Genomic DNA, 21,895 nt, shown 5'->3' on the forward strand with positions numbered 1-21,895 from the left:
TCAGGCAAATGATTCACTGATCAAGACTGTCAACACAGGTGAAAGGTAGGTATTTACTTAAATGCAGATATCATATACCTGTCCTGTTCTTCAAAATCAGTAATTCTACTTTCTTTTATGGTAGATTTTGCACTGAAGGCAGTCAAATAGATTTTGAAAAGAAAGTATGTGAGAAAAATAAGGAGGGTTTTCCTGTTTATTTTGCTTGGAACCTGTTTCCTCTCATTCATTTCACCAGTCTTTCAGATGAAAAATGCATGCAAGGTAACATGAAAGCTACCTTGCATGAACATGATCGACATGGTAGTGATCAGGATGCCATAGCCTGCTTGACCTTTCACAATCCCCATATGTTACAAAATATTCTACAGGTTCTGTAGGATTAAATACCCTACAGATCTTGTTGCCAAGATTCTCAAGATCAAGATTCTCACAGCACCTCAAAACATCCATCAGAAGACTGTGGAGGGGGTTAGTTTTCCAGGTGAGGTACCTCTTCCAGCCTCCAGATAGCGCTGTTGCACCTTCTTCCAGCAGTCCGGTCCAACGTGTAGAGGTCTTGTTTGCCTGCAGCCTGGCCCGGTATCCACCTGGAAGTGGTACAAAAGCACAGTTGTGCAGGAAGCTTCTGCAATTTCCTCCCTCTTGCGTCACAAACGCATTACTGTGCCTCTCACCCAAACCACAACCACATGGGACCCGGTGCAGCACTGGAATTTTCCCACTGACAAAAACACATTAACTGTGCAGGGCTACACAGACTGACTGGATCACAGGGCCGAGCTGTTGCTGTGATCCCGTTGATGAATGAGCCTCTTCTTAGCAGCACCTGTCGGGTGTTTGTAGGAACAAATGAAGTACAGTGTCTGTCGAAATCTGTCCTTCTACTTTATTACATATATTACATTGAATGTCCATTGAGTATTTCTTATTTCCTGAGATGTTCCCGAGTTCTTCCTGTTATTTGAGTTGTCAGCCTCTGACATTTTATCAAACTGCCACACTTTGCCTGATTCTTCATTCAACATTTAAAAGTACTTGTTGGTCAATGTTCAAATTCAGAGACAGAAACAGATCAAATGGCACATTTTGCAGATTTATAAGGAAGTTTGGTCAAACCATGAGCCACACTGCTACTGGTGCTTCCTCCTACAGAGAAATAAATCTATAGTAGTATTTCCACTGATTTCAACTAGAGACAATCTCAAGTGAGTGGGAAAGATCACCCTCTGGCAGTTTTAATCTACTGCATTATTAAATAAGAGGAGATAGAAAACAGATCAATTTACCACTTGGACGGTGAGCAACATGATCTCAAAAAATAACCGTGGGCCATTTTTAATGAACATTTCTGTCTACTGGAATGAAGACAGTATGAATGAAGACAAATTGTGGAGCATAAAATAATCTGTTCTTTCCCAGACTTCACTGCCAGACAAAGCAGAGCAAAGCAGTATTTACACAGTGTCTTAGCCGCTGTACTGGGTGGATTCTCACATGTAAGAATCTACAGTGTATTTCTGCAAAGTAAAGACAGTAAAGCAACAGGAAAAAAAATATGTATGGTGCTGATGTGTTTTCAGTGATTTGCAACCACCTGAAACTATCTCATATCTTGTATCGACAAGCGCTCTCAAGCATTGCCTGGTCAGCCGGCGCTCGGGCTGGAGCTGGCTGGAGCGACAGCAGCCATGTTGGCATGTGGTGAGAAGGAGAGGCACAGGTGTAACTGATGACACGGGTTCTTCTCTGCTGGCTCTCTGGGACTCTTGATGGAGCTGAGGCATCGTTAACCTAATTGGTTTCAGCTGTGCTTCTCCTGCTACGACAAGTCAAAACGTCTGACCTGAAAAAGAATCTACTCTGGGAGCTTACCGGCCAGTCTCTAAAGGTAAAATAATACAATACACATCATGTGCTGTGTACGTCTGCTATCTACTCATTTTCATGCTATTATTGTACATACTAGATACTCATGTATAAAGTATATACCAATTTTGATAGTATACTTTTTTTTCCGGTTAGTGCCCAGAGTAGCATATATAATGCTATACATGTTTGTAAGGAAAGGAAATGATGCACACTAACACAAAGCTAACTGCAACAGTGTCTCAATTTGCAAACTGACAAACCTTCTACTGGACCTGTCTCACTCTCACTCATGCACTTATTGTTTTTACAGTTGTGATTAGTTCCCCCATTCCCTTTATTTATTACACCGTGGTGCAAAAGTGGAAACGGCACTATTCTAAACAGCACCGGTCAATGTCACGCTCAAATATCAAGCAGTTTTTAGTATGCATGGTGACATATCTGAGCCAAGTGGCAACCCACCGTGACGTCACCCATCGGTTTGCGAATTGCCGTTTTGAAACCTAGAGTTTGCAATTTGGCCGCCGCCATCTTGATTTTTTGAAACCAGAAGAAACCATATTTGGAGAAGAGGGTGGAGCTGAGGAGGAGTGAGGGGTGGATCTGACCTAAGAGCCGAGGTCACTATGCACGCCCACCTAAACTGTCAACCTGACAACGGCATCAATCTTTCGGCTACGCAGTGCTGCTGAATCCGAAGTCATTTTCCATAAGTCGAGGTAAACTTTATTACAAAGTGTTAAAGTACTTTTAATAGTTAATAGTTAAAAGGGACTGCTCTTGATTGACAAGCCAAAATGTGTCAATCATACGTTAGCCATGCCCCAATGCATACCCTACTTTATCGTCTATTTTACAGTTACAGTTAGTGAGCAAGAATACACATTGTAGGCTACGTGTACCGCGTTGATTTTTTTGAACAGGAAATGATGCAAGGCATTTATCAAACTGGGGTTGTTGCTTTGCTTTTGATTTTTTCACCTTTGGCCACTGTACATCTTCACATACTCCAAACTCAACCAGATTTAGTTTGTGTTGTGTATTGACTTTACTAAGAATAATTAATGTATTCACTTTGAAACTGAAAACCTGGGCTCCCCAATAGCAAGCACAGTAAAACTAAAAGGTGAGTGAGTTTAGATGTCAGTCAGATGTAGTGCGTTTATACTACACAGTGCAAAGGTCTTAACAGCCAAAGTAAAAGAAAACACCTGTGAGGGTAAAGTAGACTGTCAGGGCTTTAAAGTAAACCTGTAAGATCATTAGAAGTGTAACGTTGTTATTGCAATTTCACTTTTTCTTTTTGAATATAGTGAATGAAAACGGTTTATAGTCATTTGGACAAATACTAAGTTGAAGTTTTAGTAAACATACCTTTTTACATAATGGACATCTCTGGTGTTTTTCACACTCTGTAATAATGTTTTCATTGCTCTGTCCAAGGATGGATGACAGAGCTGAAGCACTGAACTCAAGTTGAACTCACACCTTGTGCTCAGTTAACTCAGTTTAACATAGCAGAAGCAACTCATCCTCACACCTGGAACAAGCTATCCCCATCAGTTTTTTACAGTCATATCTTCATTATAAGTTTCTAAATAATATTTACCTCCAGGTCGACTTTTTTCTTTTCAAATTTTTGTGTAGATAAGTGGCACCAAATCACCTCTAGGCCATAATGTGAGGGCTGAAGATGGTATCCTCTTTACCTCACTCTGGTTTGACTTTCATGCTTGGCTGCTGTCCAATTTTATCTCCAGGAGTTGCTAGGCGACAGGGCCGTCCTCATTGCAAGTGTATTCTAGGAAACGATGGGACCAACAAATGAATTCTCCTGATCTGTAACTTATTATCTGCTTTCAATTGTCATCATATGTGTCAATGAAAAAGCGGGATGCTATGTGAGGCAGCACACAGTGACAATACAGTGGGCCGGAGAGAAGGGACAATTCTTTTCTTTAAATTTTTTAAATGGACGCTTGGGGTCACTAAAAAAGGTCGAAGGCAATGAAAACCACAGCTGTCACTTAAGGGCATCGAAAAGTTCAATTTGCAAACAGCAGTTTAGCCAGGGAATATTTCATGCAGCAGCCATGATGTGCTGCTGTGTAAATGAATGAATCCTCTCAGTCACATTAACTGCAAAGATTAACTGTTGCTGCAGAGCATTAGCTTAGTCCTTATCACCTGCCAGAGGGGGTCCGGTTGCTTCATTCTTGAAGATAACTACTCAGAGTCAACATCTGACTGATAACGCTGCCCTTTAATTAAATCATTTTTTTTTCTCCCTCATCTTTACTTACTATTAAGAAGACACTAGTGGTGTGATGAATGGCAGAGTTTTGTCTTGTACTGCTCAGTCTGCTCAGATTGAATATTTTATCAGTATTCCATGTTTACAATCTTTACAGCCATCTGAGAAATATAGTTGTGTTTGTAAAGAATAACTGCTAATACAAGCCTGGTAGGTGTATGTTTAGGTATTTTATTACTTCTCCTGGCAGGGGCAGGGCTCAGTAATCAATAGAATAAATAAAGAAAACAAAACTGATATATTATGTATATACAGTATGTGACTCATGGGAAAAGATCACAGTATCTTTTCAGATTCATCAGAAATTCAATTGGTGCTATAAACTTTAATAAAACCCACTGACCTGAATCAGATGATACTGAGGTGGTACAGTGTAAAATGCACAGTTAAGCCGTCTATGAAATCTGAATGGTAAACCATTAAAAAAAAAAAAAAATATATATATATATATATATATATATATATATTATTTTTTTTTATTTTTTTTTTTTTTTTTTTTTTTTTTTGATAGAAGATCATTGTTCTTCTTTGAATTGTGTGTGATTGTGGTGCAATCTATGTTTTGGTTTGTTACTTTATTGACAAGGTGAGGGAACCTGGCTGGTATCTCCTTTTACATTGAGCGGCCTTGATTATCTCTGCTGATAGAGGGCTCAGTGGGATGTGGCCAAACATAACACTGGAACAAAACACTGCTGCGATGATGCAGTTTAAAACGTGACCATGCAGGGAATGTGAGTGTCCACAAAGAGCATCTTTTAAGTCAGGATGCTATTAGTGAATATAATAATTTATTCAATCTTTCCCGTTGTGTCCTCTCAGCTGGACTTCCTATCACAGCCTGCAGAACGAACATAAAACACCACTGTTTGGAAGATGGCATCTGAAGGAAACTGAGTTCCTGATTCTGGAAACTATTTATAAATGCCAAGATGCGCAGATATGAACAGAAAATAAGCCCCCTGCTGTCTTGTTTTATTTTTATTTACAGTCTAAGAATATGCCAATAATATTGGAGAAGCTGAGAATGCCCAAAGCCAGGTTGTGACTGAAACTGGACTGACGAGAATTTATTTCAAATGCAAAAAAACCTTTTGAGAAAACGCGTTCCAAATGATTCCAGATACTCACTGAATAAATGTTAACATTGCTTAATATCGCTTATCCTCACCAGGATATGCACCAGTGACTTGAAGGATTATTTCAACTGACAGTACATCTGCACCAGTGAAACAGCCCCTGAGAAATAAGCTGATCATGCTGTGAGAGAAACTTAATAACCTGTCCGCCTCACTTAAACACCAACGAGTTTTGGTTTCATATAAATCCTTTGTGAAATTTCAATTACAGCATCAAAGCTGTAATCTGCCCTCGGAGGGACACAGCCGTTATTGCCGAGCCCAGCGAATGGTCAGTGCAGCCATGTTGACAGAGAGTTCAATAACGCCATACTCGTCATCACGATTCCTTCCACACCAGTGGCTTTGAATAACACTGACTATAAGATGTGTCACAGAACAGGTATTAATGTTTTTGTAATACCATTTATGGCCACATGGGGTGGTAATGTGTTGAAAAATACAACAGAGTCCAAAACCTTTTTAGGGGCTTTTCTTCCAATTTAAAAATCATACTTGCACAGAGTCACCAGTAAGCCGTCTAATGTCAGGGCAGAAGATGGCATCCTCTTTACCTTGCTCCATGGAATGACTTTCATGCTCAGCTGCTGTCCAATTTTAGCTCCAAGAGTTGCTAGGCAACAGGAGCTTCCTTATTACAAGTGTATTCTGGGAAATGATGGGACCATAAATGAACTCTGTGGATCTGTAACTTATTATCAGCCTTACACATTGGTGTCCTGTGGGTCAATGAAAGAAAGAGAAGGATGATATGCTAATGTGCCATTAGGTCATGAAGCAGAGTCATTTCACTATTTGCTTTGTCCTGCCTAGAGAAGCAGACAGATTGGGTTTGAAGGTTTCAGCTCTATCACAAGAGGTAAGGAGGTGATGTGGGAGGTGTGTGAACTAAGAAAATTTTATATTGAATTTTCAGTAGAAAGTGACTAACTCAAGAACATTTTAAAACGTATATCTCTGCAGGAGACTACAAAGAAAGAGGAGGCTATGAGCACTGCAACAGTGAGGAAGGATGTACATCGTTATTGCAAGTGTATTATGGGAACTGATAGGACCAATAAATGGATTCTCCAGCTCTCTAACTTATGATTTCCCCTCAACGTTATTGCATGGGTCGATGGAGAAGAGGGATGCTGCTGAAATGGCCTGTTGTTTCATTTGGTCATTTTCGAATGGCAATACAGTCTACCCTAAGACATTTCACCAGGCTGACAGCATGAGAAATGTGAACATTTCAACACTTAAATCTAAAATTTGACACTTCAAGAAAAGGGCGAAGAAAACCACAATGTAAAAAGTAATCTTGTAATCTGCAGTGATTCCCAACCAGGGACCCTTGTACTCCACAGGGTGCCTCTGCAGTTACAGCTCCAGGGGGGGACATGGGAAGATCATGGGGTGGTTCAGCTATATATATATATATATATATATATATATATATAACACAAATATTCTAGAGGAAAATAATCACACATGTGGAATTTCAAATAGCTGATGGTTTGTTTATTGTCACAAAAACACTGCACAGGACAGTGAGATATAACTCAAGTGTTGCAACTGAGAGTGCATCAAAACTAGCCAGCAAAAAGTAGATAAGTGACTCAAATGTCCAGATTCTGCCTCTCCAACAGCACAGTTGTAAACTTGACTGAGCATGCTGAGAAAAAGACAAAAAAAACCAACCCTAAACATCTGCAATTGCAGGATAACTTTTTCATAAATGGATTCACAGGAGCAGCCATGGATTGAACGCTGTCACTGTGTTTTTTTCTTTTCATTAAAGCCATCCCATCTAATGAAAGGTATAAGAAGGAGTACCTGAGCCTACCTAGCAGCGCTACACTTAACAAGAAAAAAACAAAAACAAAAAAACTTGAGAACCACAAATTGACTGTACAGTGACTACAGCAGTTTAACCAGGAAACATACAATGCTGCTGCCATTGTGTGAATAAATGAATCCTCTAAATCACATTAACAGCAAAGACTAACTACTGCTGCAGGGCATTAGCTAAATCTTAATCACCTGCCAGAGGGGATCCAGTTGCCTTATTCTCGGTGATAACTACTCAGAGCCAGCACCTGAGTGATAACGCTGCCCTTTAATTAAAACATTTCCCTCACTCATCTCCTTCTCTCATACAGCTCTCTGCACAACTTTGCCGCCTTAACATCTTGTCTGTCTCACATTGCTCTGGCCATTATGTTCTGCAGAGAGATTTGTTGCGCACACAAATTGTGTATTGCTTAAAAAACCAGCCAGCTAAGAAATATTATATGATCATGACAGATACATATCACATAAATGGGCCAACTAACTAGATTACATGGGCCCTGGCTGCAGAGTGGCTAATGGAAGCTGTGGCGTAGAGGGAATAAGACCTGTTAGCTGACTGTGTTTGGCTGAAATGCTAGCCCGCCAGGCCTTTTCACCACTGTTCTCACAGAGATAAATCCCTGTTGCACTTAGTAGTCATCCATTTTTAATGCCACAGCCTCAGCTGGAGAGAAGCATGAAGACAGGGGAGGAGGAGAGGGGGGGCTGGGAGGGAGGGAGGAACAGCAAAGGTGAGGATGACACCAGCCGGATGCTTCAGGCTAATGTATGTACAGTCTTCTTGATGTGTTTTTGTGCTGTATATGCAGCGTCAGCAGCAATTATGAATGTCTGAGGTTGTTTTGCCGGTGTAGACAGTAAAGCCATTCATGAACTCATCATGGTTCGACTCTATTTATTGTTTCCCGTCCCTGCTGCACTAAGTTATAAGCCCTCCCAGCTGCACAACCGTGCACAGCTCTGACTTTTTCCAAAAAAACAAGAGGCAGCAGCAAAAGCCTCCTGACTGTTTTTGAGCCCCTTAATATGTCTGCAGCAGCCATTCCACAGATGGCAGGCGGAGAAGGCCGGGAGGGCCAGCTATTCAATCCACTTCAGTGCAAACATGATCTGTTTGAATGGCGAGGCATAAGCCAAGACATTCTTGTGTGGGCAGACCTCCCTAAACAGCCTGGAACAACCGTGGCACTGTGTTTGTCCTTCAGAGACAAATCTTTAAGATACGAGAGCAGCAGATCGGGTTGAGTTTGTCCACAAGCAAAGGTTAAAGGGAAAGTTTTTCTTCAGTGAATGTGAAGTTACAGTATATGCATGAGGCCTCAGCACTAGATCCACATCCAGTCTGTGTTGTACTCAGTCAGATACCATGCCAATTAGGGCGAGAAGAGCCTCTGCAGTTAATGTGTTTTTGCTCGACTTCCCTGCTTCATTTAAATTGCTCCGGCAAAACTGTCATTTGAGACTCTTGTGTAACTTTTGTGTTTAAAAGAGGGTTCACACGCTGACCCAGTCAAATGTTGAGTAAACCAACCGAAGAACACGACCACATAGCTCCAAATATTTGATAAGTTTTTATTTCTCTAGTGAATTCATATGTTGTTATTCTGCACAGCAGCATACAGGAAAAATTGTGGTAAAATATAAATAACAAAGTTCAACAGTGTTTTCTTTTTCTCTTATTCATTTAATCAAAAAAAAAAAAATCCTCTGTTAAAAGTGGCAAATTTTGTCAGCCTCTCTCAATATCCACTCTCTTACACGCTCTCGAGAATGTAACATTGAACAACTAAACTTTAAAAAGTATGGGTATAATCATTATTTACAGACAATCACCTTTTGGTGAGCAATGCTTATAGCTTCATGGAAATTCACTTCCATAATGTTAAATGCAACAAAATGAAAATACAATTATGTTATACAAAGATCAAAAATACTATCAAAAACCCTTATTATAAATGGCAGCACTATATCAATAAACTGCTGTTGACATTTTACATGTTAAGTACAAAATCCTGTTGAGGTAGCGCCCTCTGAAGTCACTTGTAATGTTAAAATACTGAATAAACATCACTTTATGTACAATACAGCAAATCTCTCTTCTTTCTTCAATGCAATTGTATTTCCTTTGGTAAACAAAACTGTCAGAAATGTGCAGTCCTGCAAGTGACACTTTCAATCATACATTCACAACATTTTTGCATCTTTTTTCTCTTTTTTTTTTTTGGATTCTTCAGAAAAGAAATGATGGGATAACATGTTTTCTTGGTTTGCTAACATTCATTTGATCTTTTTTGCACCACACAAAAGGTAAATGGGACTCACTCCTGCTTTATATTGCAGAGCAGATCTGCCCATGAGGCTCTCTAGTGAATGCAATGTCAGGGCAAATCAAAACAAAAACGCCAGAGAGAAAAGAGAGACCTGACAGAGAAAAGAAATCCAGTGTGTCGCCCTTATTTGGGAATGTAAACATAAAAAAATGCAGGCTAGTATCTCTCAGTTCTGTCTGCTTGGAGAGTCAGATTCTCATCACATAGGATTGGAGAGAGGTTTGGCTTAGCAACAACTGATTATAATGTTCCCCAGAGAATATGAGCCCTAAACAGAGGCCACATTGTCTTTTTTTTTTTTTTTTTTTCCTTTTTCTTCCTGCCTCCTCACACAGATTGAATGTCAACTTTTAAAGCAAGTTGGAAAATATGCTGTGGAGCTTTTAGGCAGGCAGATGGGATCAAAGAGTTCCTCCTCCAGTCAGACGCACACAAGTACTCATTAATGACACATTCTTGAGCTTCTTTAATGGCAAAACATAACTTTGGTTTTCTAAGACGAGAAAGAAAATCGTAGCGAGCTTAGCTCACCATACAAAAATACTTGGTAGAAATATGACATTCATCCCCTTTGCCAAACGTCAGTGTGTTTCCCTACATGACCAAAATACTTTCTTTTTTTTTAAGATTTATTCACACTTTGTGATTATTGATACATATTTGTGTATTTATATGCACACGCTCAAATGACTACAAACTAGAAAGAAAAATAAATCCAATGTATAAAGCATAAAATTATTCTATGTGGATAAAGGAACTATAAAAATATAAGAGATCTTAGAGGAAAAAAAAGATAAAATCAATATGTTTATGAAACTGGGATAAAGGCTACAGCCGAAATCAAAACAGTCATCTGGAAATTGTTCAGTGCAATTCAATTTACTTTATAGTCTTGTCTGTTTAGAATATTTTCATCCTCTTACCACCCACTGCCCTCCCCCCCTTTAATGGTCGCTGGGATGGCTGGTCTTTTGACAGTGGACAGTATTTTATCGTGTGGGCATTGTCCCCGTTGGCACTGCAAAGGGGACAGGTGTAAGCCCTCAGAATCGGGCACACGACCCTGCCGTCCGGGGTCTTCAGGACGTGGGAGCCGTACACCTCCTCGGGCGCTCCGTTATTTCGGCAGAAGACGCAGATTTTGGGCTCCTGCTTGCTCCTGGAAGCGGGTTTGCGCATCTTCCTCTCCATGCCGAACAGATCGAACCCTGCGAAGCTCCCACCGAAGCCCACCTCCCGCTCCGGCAGCTGGGCGCTGAGCTGGTTTTGGAAGGGGCTCAGTATCGAGAAACGCTCTTTCAAGTCCAGGATGGAGGCTGGCGGGGGGCTCCCGGACGGGCAGCAGCAGTCCAGGTGCCCGCCCTCTCCAACGCCGCCCGCGATTACGCACGGACACGCCGGGGAATCGTCCAAGCCCAGGGTCGCTTTCAGGGACTCGGTGATGGAGTTGGGGTTCTGGGGCATGCTGAGCTTATTATTCTTCGTAACCAACGTAGTCAGTCCGAGATAGTCGTTCCAGAAATTGAAAGTGTAGTCGTATGGGCTGCGCGCATTCAAATAGTTGTGGTTGAGAAAATCCATGGCCACTTCTGGTCGTTTGCTCGCCGTCAAAAGGTGAAACAACCAGTGTAATCCGTAAAGTCTTAGTAGCCAGAGTACGTCTCCAGGAATGGTTCATGTACAGCGATGTGGTCTCCTGTGTTCCTCTTATGTTTGAGCGTCCTGCAAACAGGCTCTCTGGTTATAAGGACCAGGAGGGCGGGGCGCTCTCCCTTCAAAACCAAGTTTCTGATCAGGGTGAAAGCAGGCTCCCTTTCTTCAAAGCCGCATTTAGAAACATTTGTTTTCTTGTAGGCAGGAGCTTTCGTCCATATCAGTCATCATTCTGGCGTTTAGAGATTCGGGCATTTTCACGAGCAAAAAAAGTTGTTCATAGTTAATGATTTGGGCAGATAAATAATTTGGCGCACAAAGCCTCGTTGCTGTTCATTACATTCTCAGCGCCGCTATCAGTCAGTTAGAGGAGGATGGCTCGGATCTTTGTCCCGTCCTGACACTAAAACATTACAGTTCCGTGGAAATAATATCGTTAATCATTGTGCATGAACACCATCAACGCCAAAACCGCGTTCACACACCTTAACGCTTTGTGTGCCAAGAGCAGAGGCCCTTTGTTCCATGCAGCGGGCATCCTCTCTCTGTCCTGGGAGAAATAATCTGTACTGATGCTTCATGTTATGTTAAAACTGACCCAAAGGAGGCAGATACATCATGGTTGCTCATGCAGAAGAGGTTTATGGCTCCATTTACATTAATCTGCTGGTTGAGTTTCAGATTATGATGACTGGTGGTTTTGTTACATTGTTTTTTTTCCACGACAAAGTTGTTTTTCTTCATCACAACATAATCTACCATCTGAAATATGTTTAATACAGGGCGTGCTCTTAAAATATACACTGGAGATGTCCCATGTGCATTTACTGTTGAAGTTTGATTTGTTTGTAGACAATAACATCTGCAGAAAACCTGTCAAGAATCAAATTGTTTACTTCCAGAATCACCTCTAGAAGAAAACAAACCTTTTATGACATCTCATGCATCATATGTTAAATTAAACTCATGTCCAGTGACATGACATTTTCTCAGTCCTGGCATGAAAAATCTCATAAAATCCTGGGAAAACATCAAATTCATCCATGTAATCATATGATGTAAACATGAAATGCAGAGCAGCTTTTCAACAGGGGGCAGCATAGTGCAATTACAGGTCAACTCATTTAAACTGAAGGACCCCTGCCTCCCCTCTCTCCTCCCCTGAATGAACGAGATTGCCAAACAAAACCTACAGTAACGATGACGGCCACTGGCAGGAAGATGAAAGTCGACTGTGACGTCCCTCTTGCCAGATGTCATTAGTATATCCTGACTCCACTGGATCCATTTGGAGAGAGGAGCACACAACCAAACCGCATAGATTTGATCCTTGAAATTTAGACTCATAACCTGATATCTGTACATCTGGATGAAGGTCTAATGAGGAAACCGTACAACTAATGTGAAGCCACATAACAAAAAAAAAAACCATATTAAGTTTTATGTGTAGGACCAGTTACTGTTGTTAAAGGTTCATTTCACACAAATCACAAAACTATAAATCTTCTCACTTAATCTCCAGTGTTATCTGGCCAGAATTTAGTTTGTTGTACTAGGAGCACTGACAAAAATAAAACAGCCTTTTCTCACCAGAAAGTGAGAAAGTGCTGCAAGTGTCCTTATTATTGTTGTTAATCCACGGAACTTGCTGCCAACAGTTTTCACAGAGGACTATTATATACAATTATATATAAATAATAGATACATTAAAAAAGCTTGTACTCTAGATTACTTTGACAGAATTGATGCTTTAGTTTTACTTGAAAACACTGAGTTGTGGCTGAAAAACAAGCCCATAGGTCACCTGTGCAGCAGGTTATTATGACCTATAGTTAGGTTTTGTTGCTAGGTGACATCTAGTGGTGTATTAATTATGACAGGAGCAAAGGGAAAAGTGTGGTGACGTAATATGTGGAGCGACAAAGTCCATGTCAGGAGGAGGTTGGGGTGGATGGATCGGTCAGCAAAACACAGGAATATGACACAGGAGGGCGGTGTTCGATTCTCATGTGAAAGTAGTGGTTTAAATTGCTTGTATTATCCATGACCGTTCGTTATTATTATTGTAACCATGACAACAAAGATTGTCTAACGTGAGGAAGTACTTATTTTAACCCAAATCATGATCTTTTCCTAAACTTAACCAAGCCATCATTATATTATAGTAACCATGGCAACGAAGGTAGGTATACCGCTGTTGGTACAGTCTGCGTGTTTATTATTGTAACCATGACAACCAAGGCCTGGTACACCTCCCAGCGTAGTGGCGCTATTTCAGGAGACACTCCTACGGGTCATATCAAAGGGCTGAAAAAAACGACCTGTGTGGTTGTTCAGGTTGGAGGAGTTGTTGCTTAAATCAGCTCCTGATCACAAACATCCTCAACTACAACAACAACAACCACTGACTGTCCTTCAGACAGAGACCTTTAATATGCTTGTGAGAAGGTGTTTTACAGCACCCAAAAGCCTTTTATATAGGAAGAGTGTAAGGGCTCCTCTTGTCTGTTTCTATTTATGTCGTATGCACATATCTGGAAAGCTCATTATGTGTGGACTGATATGTATGATCTGCTGATCCCAGGATGCCTTGCACCGTTCGTCTTCATAATGAAACCCTTGTTATGTGTCTTTAGATGCACAATATATGCCTCTCCTGTCAATTAAACTGCAGCACACTGGCTCTCTGTCAGTTCCAGAAGTGATCCATATTTTGATTTCTTGAGGTAAAATCCAGAGGGAATGTGAGGCAGCCGTCCTAAACGGTCCACTCACTGCAGGCCTCTGATCCTGTGATGAAGCAGGCAGCTCAGGAATGTGGACGCAGGCCCTCTTGAAACAACGATAACACGAGTGACTGGTGTTCTAATTAAAACTTCCAGGGGGAGGCTGCGCAAACTCACTGACTTGGAAGCTTTGCATCTATTTTTAAGGGATCTAATAAGAATGCACTTACCTTAGGAGACAGAATGATAAAAAAGCAGAACAAAAGCACGGTTCAATGACCTCTGATGTTTTAGAAGCCATTTCTCTCTGTTCTGTGAGTTCAGCAAGTTACTTTAAAACAGTATTGACTGCTCATTGGATTTTCACTCCGGAGCTCCCATTCAGCTGCTGCAAAATATGAATTTTATGATGAAGCTTTAATAATGTATGCAATCGCCAATTCTTTTTTTGCAAGCCAGGGCAGATTGTGTGAGCAGATTCCTGTGTTGCTGCAGTGTAACTGAAATATTCATGGCCACATTATTCCTTAATTTTGTTGTGACTAAGAGGGATTAATACTCGTCCATTAACTAAAGCTAATTCTGCAGCCGCCTCGAGGTTGCCTGGGTATATTGGACAAGGAAGTGAGATTAGCAGTGGAATGATGCATAACATCAGCGGGGTGGCTATGGCTGTAAATCGATTTAGGAATCACACTGACTAAGTGATTGTTGTGTAAGTGTTTCTTTGCTTGACGGGGTGGGGGGGTGGGGGGCACAGCTCATCATGAAAAGTGGTGGCTGGCTGAGCAAGACACATTGTTTTTAATGATCAAATCATATTTCCTGCACGGACTCATTAGCAATATGAGGCTTACATCTAAATTTTGCTGTTTGTGCTTTGGACATATTATGCAATGGAAATCAGCTCAGACGAAGCCTTTTCCTGAAGTTAGGGCCATAATAATGTGTGATTTATACCAACTCATAGAGCTAATCTTCCGCTGATGCTTCATGCATTATGATCATGCTTATCAACACATTCTGTGCTGAGATCCAGTCCTTGTATTCTGACAAGCAGGATGAGTTTTGTCACATATGGGCTGAAAAAGTCTGCTCAATTCATATTTGACAAAAGATATGAATGATTGATGGTTTTGTGGAGTGCATGAAGAAATCTGATCCTTTTCTTTCCAGCTTTATTGCATCTGCTCTTATTGCAAGTAATAATGCAAATGCATCATTTGGGCATGTTTTTAATCAGATACGGTGTTTGTAACCTCTGAGGCAAAATCAGTGAACATGTTTTTTTTTTTCTTTTTCTGTGGCTGTCTGGTTATCTTTTTCTGTTGCTTATTTCAGGGGGGTAAGCTCCAGCAGTGGCCTTGGAAAAGTGAATGCAAGGGGAAGGATTACACGAAGCACACACTCAGGGAAGCTTTCTGCATATTACTACATTGCTGCCAGAGGCAGCTGCCATGGCTAAATCATTACAATGCCTTGCTCAATGATACTTTAGAAGTGGATATTCCCTCCAACTCTATTTAAGCTGATAATCCAGGCCTCGGCACCACCAAAGGGCCTCAGTAATACTCTTTTCATATACAACCAACCCCCTCCATTTCCATGTTTTCAGAGCAACATATTGATCAGTGAAACAATGCATAATGGGTTTGCAGGAATTGCTGAAAAATCCATTTTGCCATATCAATTGCTGTAATGAAGATGAATGCTGAATCACTCAGTATGAAAATGGCTCATGTGCATTTGCAACCTGCATTTTTTTTTTTTTAAATCACACCACATTTTTTTGACTGCTAGTTCTTTTTTGAGCCTCAGACTCACAGATTACCATGTGTTTTCATTCGCAGCCATTAGAGCTCTGTTTGTGATTATGCAAATGAGAAAACATGCAGGAAATTTAATCAGAGCGCAAATTTAATTTCACGTGAAAGATTGCTCAAGGGCGGGGGCTTGATCGCATAATATTGAGCAACCAAATTATGTTTAATATTTGTTTTCGCAGTGGGTCTCCACTTGGACACGCCACAGCTTTATAGGCTTAAGGTTCGCCTTGGTTTGGAGGCTTGAAGTTAACAGCACTGCATAAGGTTTGATTATCCTTTGTTCTCCCCAGAGATGCTGAATGAAAACTGCAGTTAATGGGAAGCATTTCCATATCAGCAGCAAAAGCACTGCAGCTTGTGTTTATGCATTTTTATTATTGTTGCATCCCCTGAACCAAATATCTAAGTGCTCAGTTTTCTTTTGTTCCCCTGCTGAACAGCATGAAAATGGGCTTTTTATAATTGCATATACACTCAGAGGATGCCATTGTGCTGTTGTGTGTGCCACTGTAGATAACCGGTGATTAAACTGAATGTTACTCCAGAAGCATGACAGAATTGAAACTAATAAAGCATGTCAGTCAATAAGGGAGGTGGGTCTGTTTATCAAGCTCGGAGTTGTAGAACAAACAAATGTCATTCGGCTGTTGAAAGAGACTCGGCTCAGTTTGGTCATCCTGCGACCTGCCTGAAGTTTCAAGGTAAAGACAGGAGCATTGTTGTATGTCATTCATCCCTGTCTCAGAAAAACAATAACTGTCAGTGTAGAGCTCTGAAGCCTGGACCGCTTATGTAGACCTGCTTACAAATTTACCTTGTTGTACCAATCCACATGCACATCTTGGCAGATGCAAATTAGGCCACATGTAAAAGGTTTTCTGCCAAGAGCTACAGAAAGAAGAAAAAAAAAAAAAAAACTTCTGAAATCAGTGTAGCAAAGCACCTTCAGAGCAAATTTGTGCAGGTTTCCCCTGGAGACCTGAAGTTCATTTCACAACTTTTTTTTTTTTTGCAGACAGCAGAAGCTGAGAGCCTGTCCTTATGTGCATAGAGCAGTAACTTAAAACTCAGTTTTGTGGGGCAATGGTCTCAGGTGTACCAAACCTCAAGCACCGCAAAATGTAGTGGTGCTGATCCCCCACCACACCCCTGACATTTAACTGGCATCCCATTTGCTATTAACATTTGGAGTGACCTCAATTGGTTCCATCTTGTTTTTTTACCCCAAACCATTTTGTCACAGAGGGACATCCCTATGATTTTACTGAAGCATTTCATCTTACTGATCACGAGATCTTAGCTTGAGAAAACAGTTGTATGAAGGAAGCTTACCAAAGCTGGAATAAATAACCCTAATAGCACCAGGCATTCTCTCAGCTTGGGCTCTTGAGGCTTAGAATATAAAACCTGCTTTAAAAACAAAGCAGGGTCTGATGAAAGTTGGTATTTGGGAAGGAACGGAGGTGGTGTGTTCAAATAGTTGCCAATACAGAAATCTTAGATACATGTAAGGGGACAACAGTCAGGTTCTATATCGATGATTTGGACAAGGTAGTGTTATCCAAAAAAAAAAAAAAAAAAAAACATAGCTGTTGTGCACTCACCAGAAGTGACAATTGCAACATGTGACTAATTGTCACCCACCTGAAGGTCATTTGATTCAATTGATGTTTTACTTTCCTGTGTGTGCCTCCTGTGTTATGCAACCTGGAAATTAAACCATTGTCACCTGTTACTCTACATAGCTACATAGACGGCTGCCATTGAGGTTGAGAACCAACCATCATTTTTACTGTGAACTTTGTCAGTTTTGAGTGCACCATCTGGGTACTTCTGATGCATTGCATGTTGCCACCTAGACTTGTTAGTGTGAACACTCAAAACAGCGAGTATAGAAGTATGCAAATTGAGACACAAGGATCCCTCAAATGCTTTGACTTGACAACATGTCGTGTAGGGGACAAAAACCAAAACAAAACCCTTTAATATAAACATGTAGATGACAGTGCTCAACTGCATAGTCTTAGAGTTGTTTAAATTCCAGCTTTAGGCGTTAAAGTTTATAACGACCTGCATTTTAGATTCTATATCACAAACTCACAGATCAAACATGATTTCGGCACCAACTTTTATTTCACTGGCTTGAACAAATCTAACCTTGACAATTCCAGTTAAACAAATTGGCCTACAATAGTATTTGTGAGGTTTTGGGTGAGTCCATACTGAATCTCAGCTCATGATGTCCATGTTTAAAAGACAAGTTAAGGACAAAAGACATTACAATTATGATACCATTACATTACCATACATGAGGAAACAGGGCTACCTGTCAGTTTTATAGTTCATTTAAATAAATGATTGCTGACTCTTTATTGGTAAGTCGAGGGTAGAATCACATCTCCATACATGCAATCTTCCTCCAAAGCAAGATTGTACTGGCTTCCACTTCCGCCTTTGTAGGTGCTCGTCACAATCCTGAGCCAGCCTTTCTCACCCTGGGGGGGGAATAAAATCTCAAGGTCACTTTAATTATAAAGCAAGTGCACCCATTGCATTTCATCCTAGCATTCAATTTTTAAAATGCCAAGTTTAAAAAGCTCCTGAACCATGTAAAACTCAGGCTGTTAAATTACTATATGCGATGACTCACCCATGGCTCTCCCCAGGAGTTGCGCACAATCCAGTATTCAGTGCCATTTTCTACTCCCCAGCCTGCCACTGACACAATGTGGTTGATGTAAGGCATCTCGACATACTCGGAGTACAGACCCCCGGCGTATGCATCAAGTTTCTCTGTGGCCATGATTCCACAGCTGAGGGAAGGAGGACTCAGATGTAATATTTAAGAGAAGTGATTTTGCATTTGTAAGATTTGCTGGTAGAAACATGATTAGACAACCTCAGACTGTAGGGAAATATAAACTCAGGCTATTTCAAATGCAGTGGTCAAACAAATCCTTGCAAAACCATTAAAAAAATTTTCAGCTTTAAAAACCTGATTGGTCCTCCAGCGTAGATCTCTGCCATCATATTCTGACGTCCACTAATGACTCCAAAGTCACCCACCTTCCACAAAGTGTAGTTCTGCACACTGTTGCACTTCCCAAAAGTTGTGCAAGTCCCACATGCATTGAATGGTTTGCATTCTGGAGAGAAAACATTCATTAAAAAGCTCATCTCATGCAAAGATACATGGTGAAACAGCACACTACCATTTGTGTTCTTACTCTGGTCTATGGCCTGGTAGTTGTTGCAGGTCTCATCAGGGATGCCATGCTTGTGGGCATACTCCCACACAACTCCGTGATCCCCTCCCTCACAGGAGCCGCCCTCAGCGCAGTCGATCACATGTTGGACAGACAGATAAGCAGATGGCCACACCCCTTTGCGCTTGATGTTAATTCGATCTACACAAGGCAGAGAAAAGTTCCATACAAATGCAATATTTGTTTTGGAAAAATCTCAGCTCAAGTGATTTGATGTCACTGAGAATCCCATCTGTCTAAATGGGTGAGCTCCAAATTCAGATTGAAGTGAACAAATGATAGCTGGTTTGGGAAAAAAAAAAAAAAAAAAAAAAAATATACATACATACATACATACATACATACACACGAAAAGATTCAACTAAATTATACTACATACACTATCATAGTAATGTGAGGTGAATGACGACGCCTTTTCCCATAAGGAACAGTGAATACTTAGTGTAGAGACCTTGCAATGAGTAGTCTTAATTGAAATTACTCAAAGAAATATGGCCCTAAAACTGACAGGATATCCTGGATTACCCAGAGGAACAGATGCCATTTCTGCAAAGAAATGTTGCTGATTAATTTTGAGTTAATCTTAATGATGTCAGCATAAGTCAAAACCCTATTCAGCTCCATTTAATGGGGTGATGGTTGAAAAGAAGCTGCCTTAACCTGCCATCGCACTGGTGCTGCCATGGGCCCAGCAGGAGCCACAGTACTGAGGGATGTGCTGGTTACGAGTTGTACTGGCGTAGTTGATGCCATTTACGTTCCTCCAGTCCCACGACTTTGGCAGCTGAACAAGGTCCAGGAGTTCATGAGGGCGGACTGTGGTTCTGAAGCAAAGAGGAGAGAGAAAATAAAGGATGTATTCACAGCCAGGTAACACAGAGCTTTGTCAAGCCTCATTACAGTTAAGTAGTGGCTGAGGTATTAGGTCAAGTATGCATGTTTCAGCCAAGTCTAGAATGAATCCCTGCTAACTACTGAATAAAGCACATTAAATCAAGTTGGGGGGGGGGGGGGGGCTGATAGATTTGACCTTGATATTAAGATTTAATTGTGCAAAGCCAAGCTTTCCAGGAAAATCTTCACTGACACCAAGAATCTACTTCAGGCAAGGACTGATGTTTGCAGTAAACATAATATAGAAAAATGGAAGTTGGATTTTTTTTTTTTTCCTAGCACAAGCATCCACAAAGTTGATAATTCAAGACATGTGCAAAAACAGTCTTCAGATAGAGAAGATATACAAAACTGCTCCAGGCTGAGTAGCTGCCTTGTGATAATTAGTATCAACAGCAGGGAAAACACTGACAGTCAACTCACTTCACGCCAAAGTTGGGTTTCCTGGGCACTGGCTGGTAGCAACTTGGCCTCTCACTAAGAAAGTGTCTCCCTGAAACAGCAAGTATCATGAGCACGAACCTAAAAATGACAAGCAGAGCCATGTTGAGCCACATAGCATCAAACAGTGCGCGACAAATCCCTTTGGTTTGGTATAAATAACCCACCAGAAGCACTGACAGAAACAGACCGCGAACCTGGTGAGATCAATAAAGCCTGATTGGCCTCATCGGCGTCACCTGGGAGCCACTGTCACTGAGTGCAGGTTACAGGGGAGGGAATGGATGAACACATTCAGTTATTTCTGATTATCTTTGAAACGCATGTCGGCTGACTATCGAGCTGTGACTGCTTACCTTAATGTTTAATGTCATTGTAGCCCAGCAAACCTTACAGTGAGAGGAAGTCAAATTTGTGAAGTGATTAAAATGCGTCATGTTTTAAAGTAGGAAAAAATACACATTTGATAGAAATCATATATGGGGAGAACCTTTAAAATAAAATAAAAAATCCACTCATGGCTCTCCCCAGGATGTGTGTAGATGTGTATATATATACACGTACATATCAAGTGTCTTTACTTGTATTATTGTAATGGTTGGCATGAGGCGAGTTTCCCTTGAACAAATAATGAAGTGAAGTGAGATCTGTGTGTGATCGTGATGCAGTCCATGTAAAACATTTCAGTCTCTGGTATATTTTCAGAAAAGAAAGTGGCCAAAGTGCTTCACAGGATCCTCTTAGATCACCACCAGTGGCAGCCAAAAGCACAACAGACTGACTCCAGTTTAGTATCATTTTGAGGATACTGATATTTTTGAGCAGCTGTGATTGAGGATTGAAATCAAGTCACGTTACCAGTTTAAATCTTTAGCAGTGTGAGCAGACGAACACAAACACTGCATGAATGCAATTTTCTGAATCTAAGTGTATTCATTAAAAAAAAAAACATTTATTTTTTTTAGTTTTTAAAGTTATATTGATGCATTGATCCTTGACAGAAGCTCATCACTATGTTGCCTCATTTCCCACATGTCACTGTCTTTTTGTTTATGCTCTTACAGCCTCTCAGTGATAACAAAGACTTTATCAGGCTTCGCTGTGAGGCTGAAAACAGAGCATGATACTAATTGACTGCCTGCCTGCCATCCTCTCCCATCTGCAGGAACAGAAAGTCATATTTAATGCGCTGATTAAAATCTAATCCCTCCATGTGAGTCGGAGATGAAAGTAATTTTCATGTAATGGAGACTATTAATATTTAGATATAGAAAGGAAACCAGATCCCAGATTTGCAATCAGCTGGAGGATGGTAAATGATATTTAAGGGTGCCAGTGAGCTGGAAACCAAAGGCTGCAATGCAAATAAGTTTGGCTCTTCTCCATTTCTCTTTCTTGTTGTGTGTATTTCATATTTTGTCTCTCTCTCTTTTCTTCCTCAGTTATTATGGAATCTGGTGGCTGATACTATATTCAGAAAAGTCAGTCTTGTACACAATATGGCCAGAAATCACCTGTTTTTTCAAGGTTTTCATTGTAGGCCACTTAAAAGTCATAATGCCACAACACTATATTTTATACAACTGTGTGCTTGGGGA

General features: G+C 40.7%; 2 protein-coding genes and 1 long non-coding RNA gene across 3 annotated transcripts; 1 reads left to right on the forward strand and 2 right to left on the reverse strand.

The window, feature by feature from the left end:
• Positions 1 to 582: 582 nt before the first annotated feature.
• Positions 583 to 5,789, forward strand: LOC139606358 (uncharacterized). The gene is made up of 3 exons (XR_011684613.1): positions 583 to 1,891; positions 4,773 to 4,920; positions 5,009 to 5,789. It is a non-coding gene; the product is annotated as an uncharacterized lncRNA (long non-coding RNA).
• Positions 5,790 to 9,775: 3,986 nt separating this feature from the next.
• nanos1 (nanos homolog 1) lies at positions 9,776 to 11,250 on the reverse strand. The gene has a single exon (XM_071458005.1). It carries the CDS (start codon positions 11,070 to 11,072, stop codon positions 10,392 to 10,394), a length of 681 nt encoding a protein of 226 aa, XP_071314106.1. The 5' UTR covers positions 11,073 to 11,250; the 3' UTR covers positions 9,776 to 10,391.
• A 6,560-nt stretch (positions 11,251 to 17,810) lies between these two features.
• On the reverse strand, positions 17,811 to 20,453 carry LOC139606263 (cathepsin Z-like). Its single transcript, XM_071458337.1, has 6 exons — positions 20,280 to 20,453; positions 19,623 to 19,786; positions 18,924 to 19,103; positions 18,692 to 18,842; positions 18,347 to 18,509; positions 17,811 to 18,191 (listed from the first exon to the last, which is right to left on the reverse strand). Exons 1-6 carry the CDS (start codon positions 20,411 to 20,413, stop codon positions 18,066 to 18,068), a joined length of 918 nt encoding a protein of 305 aa, XP_071314438.1. The 5' UTR covers positions 20,414 to 20,453; the 3' UTR covers positions 17,811 to 18,065.
• Positions 20,454 to 21,895: the final 1,442 nt, after the last annotated feature.

This window comes from Trachinotus anak, unplaced genomic scaffold (assembly GCF_046630095.1).
Source record: "Trachinotus anak isolate AG129_WGS33_773 ecotype Australia unplaced genomic scaffold, CSIRO_AGI_Tana_v1 ptg000021l, whole genome shotgun sequence".
Taxonomy (NCBI): domain Eukaryota; kingdom Metazoa; phylum Chordata; class Actinopteri; order Carangiformes; family Carangidae; genus Trachinotus; species Trachinotus anak.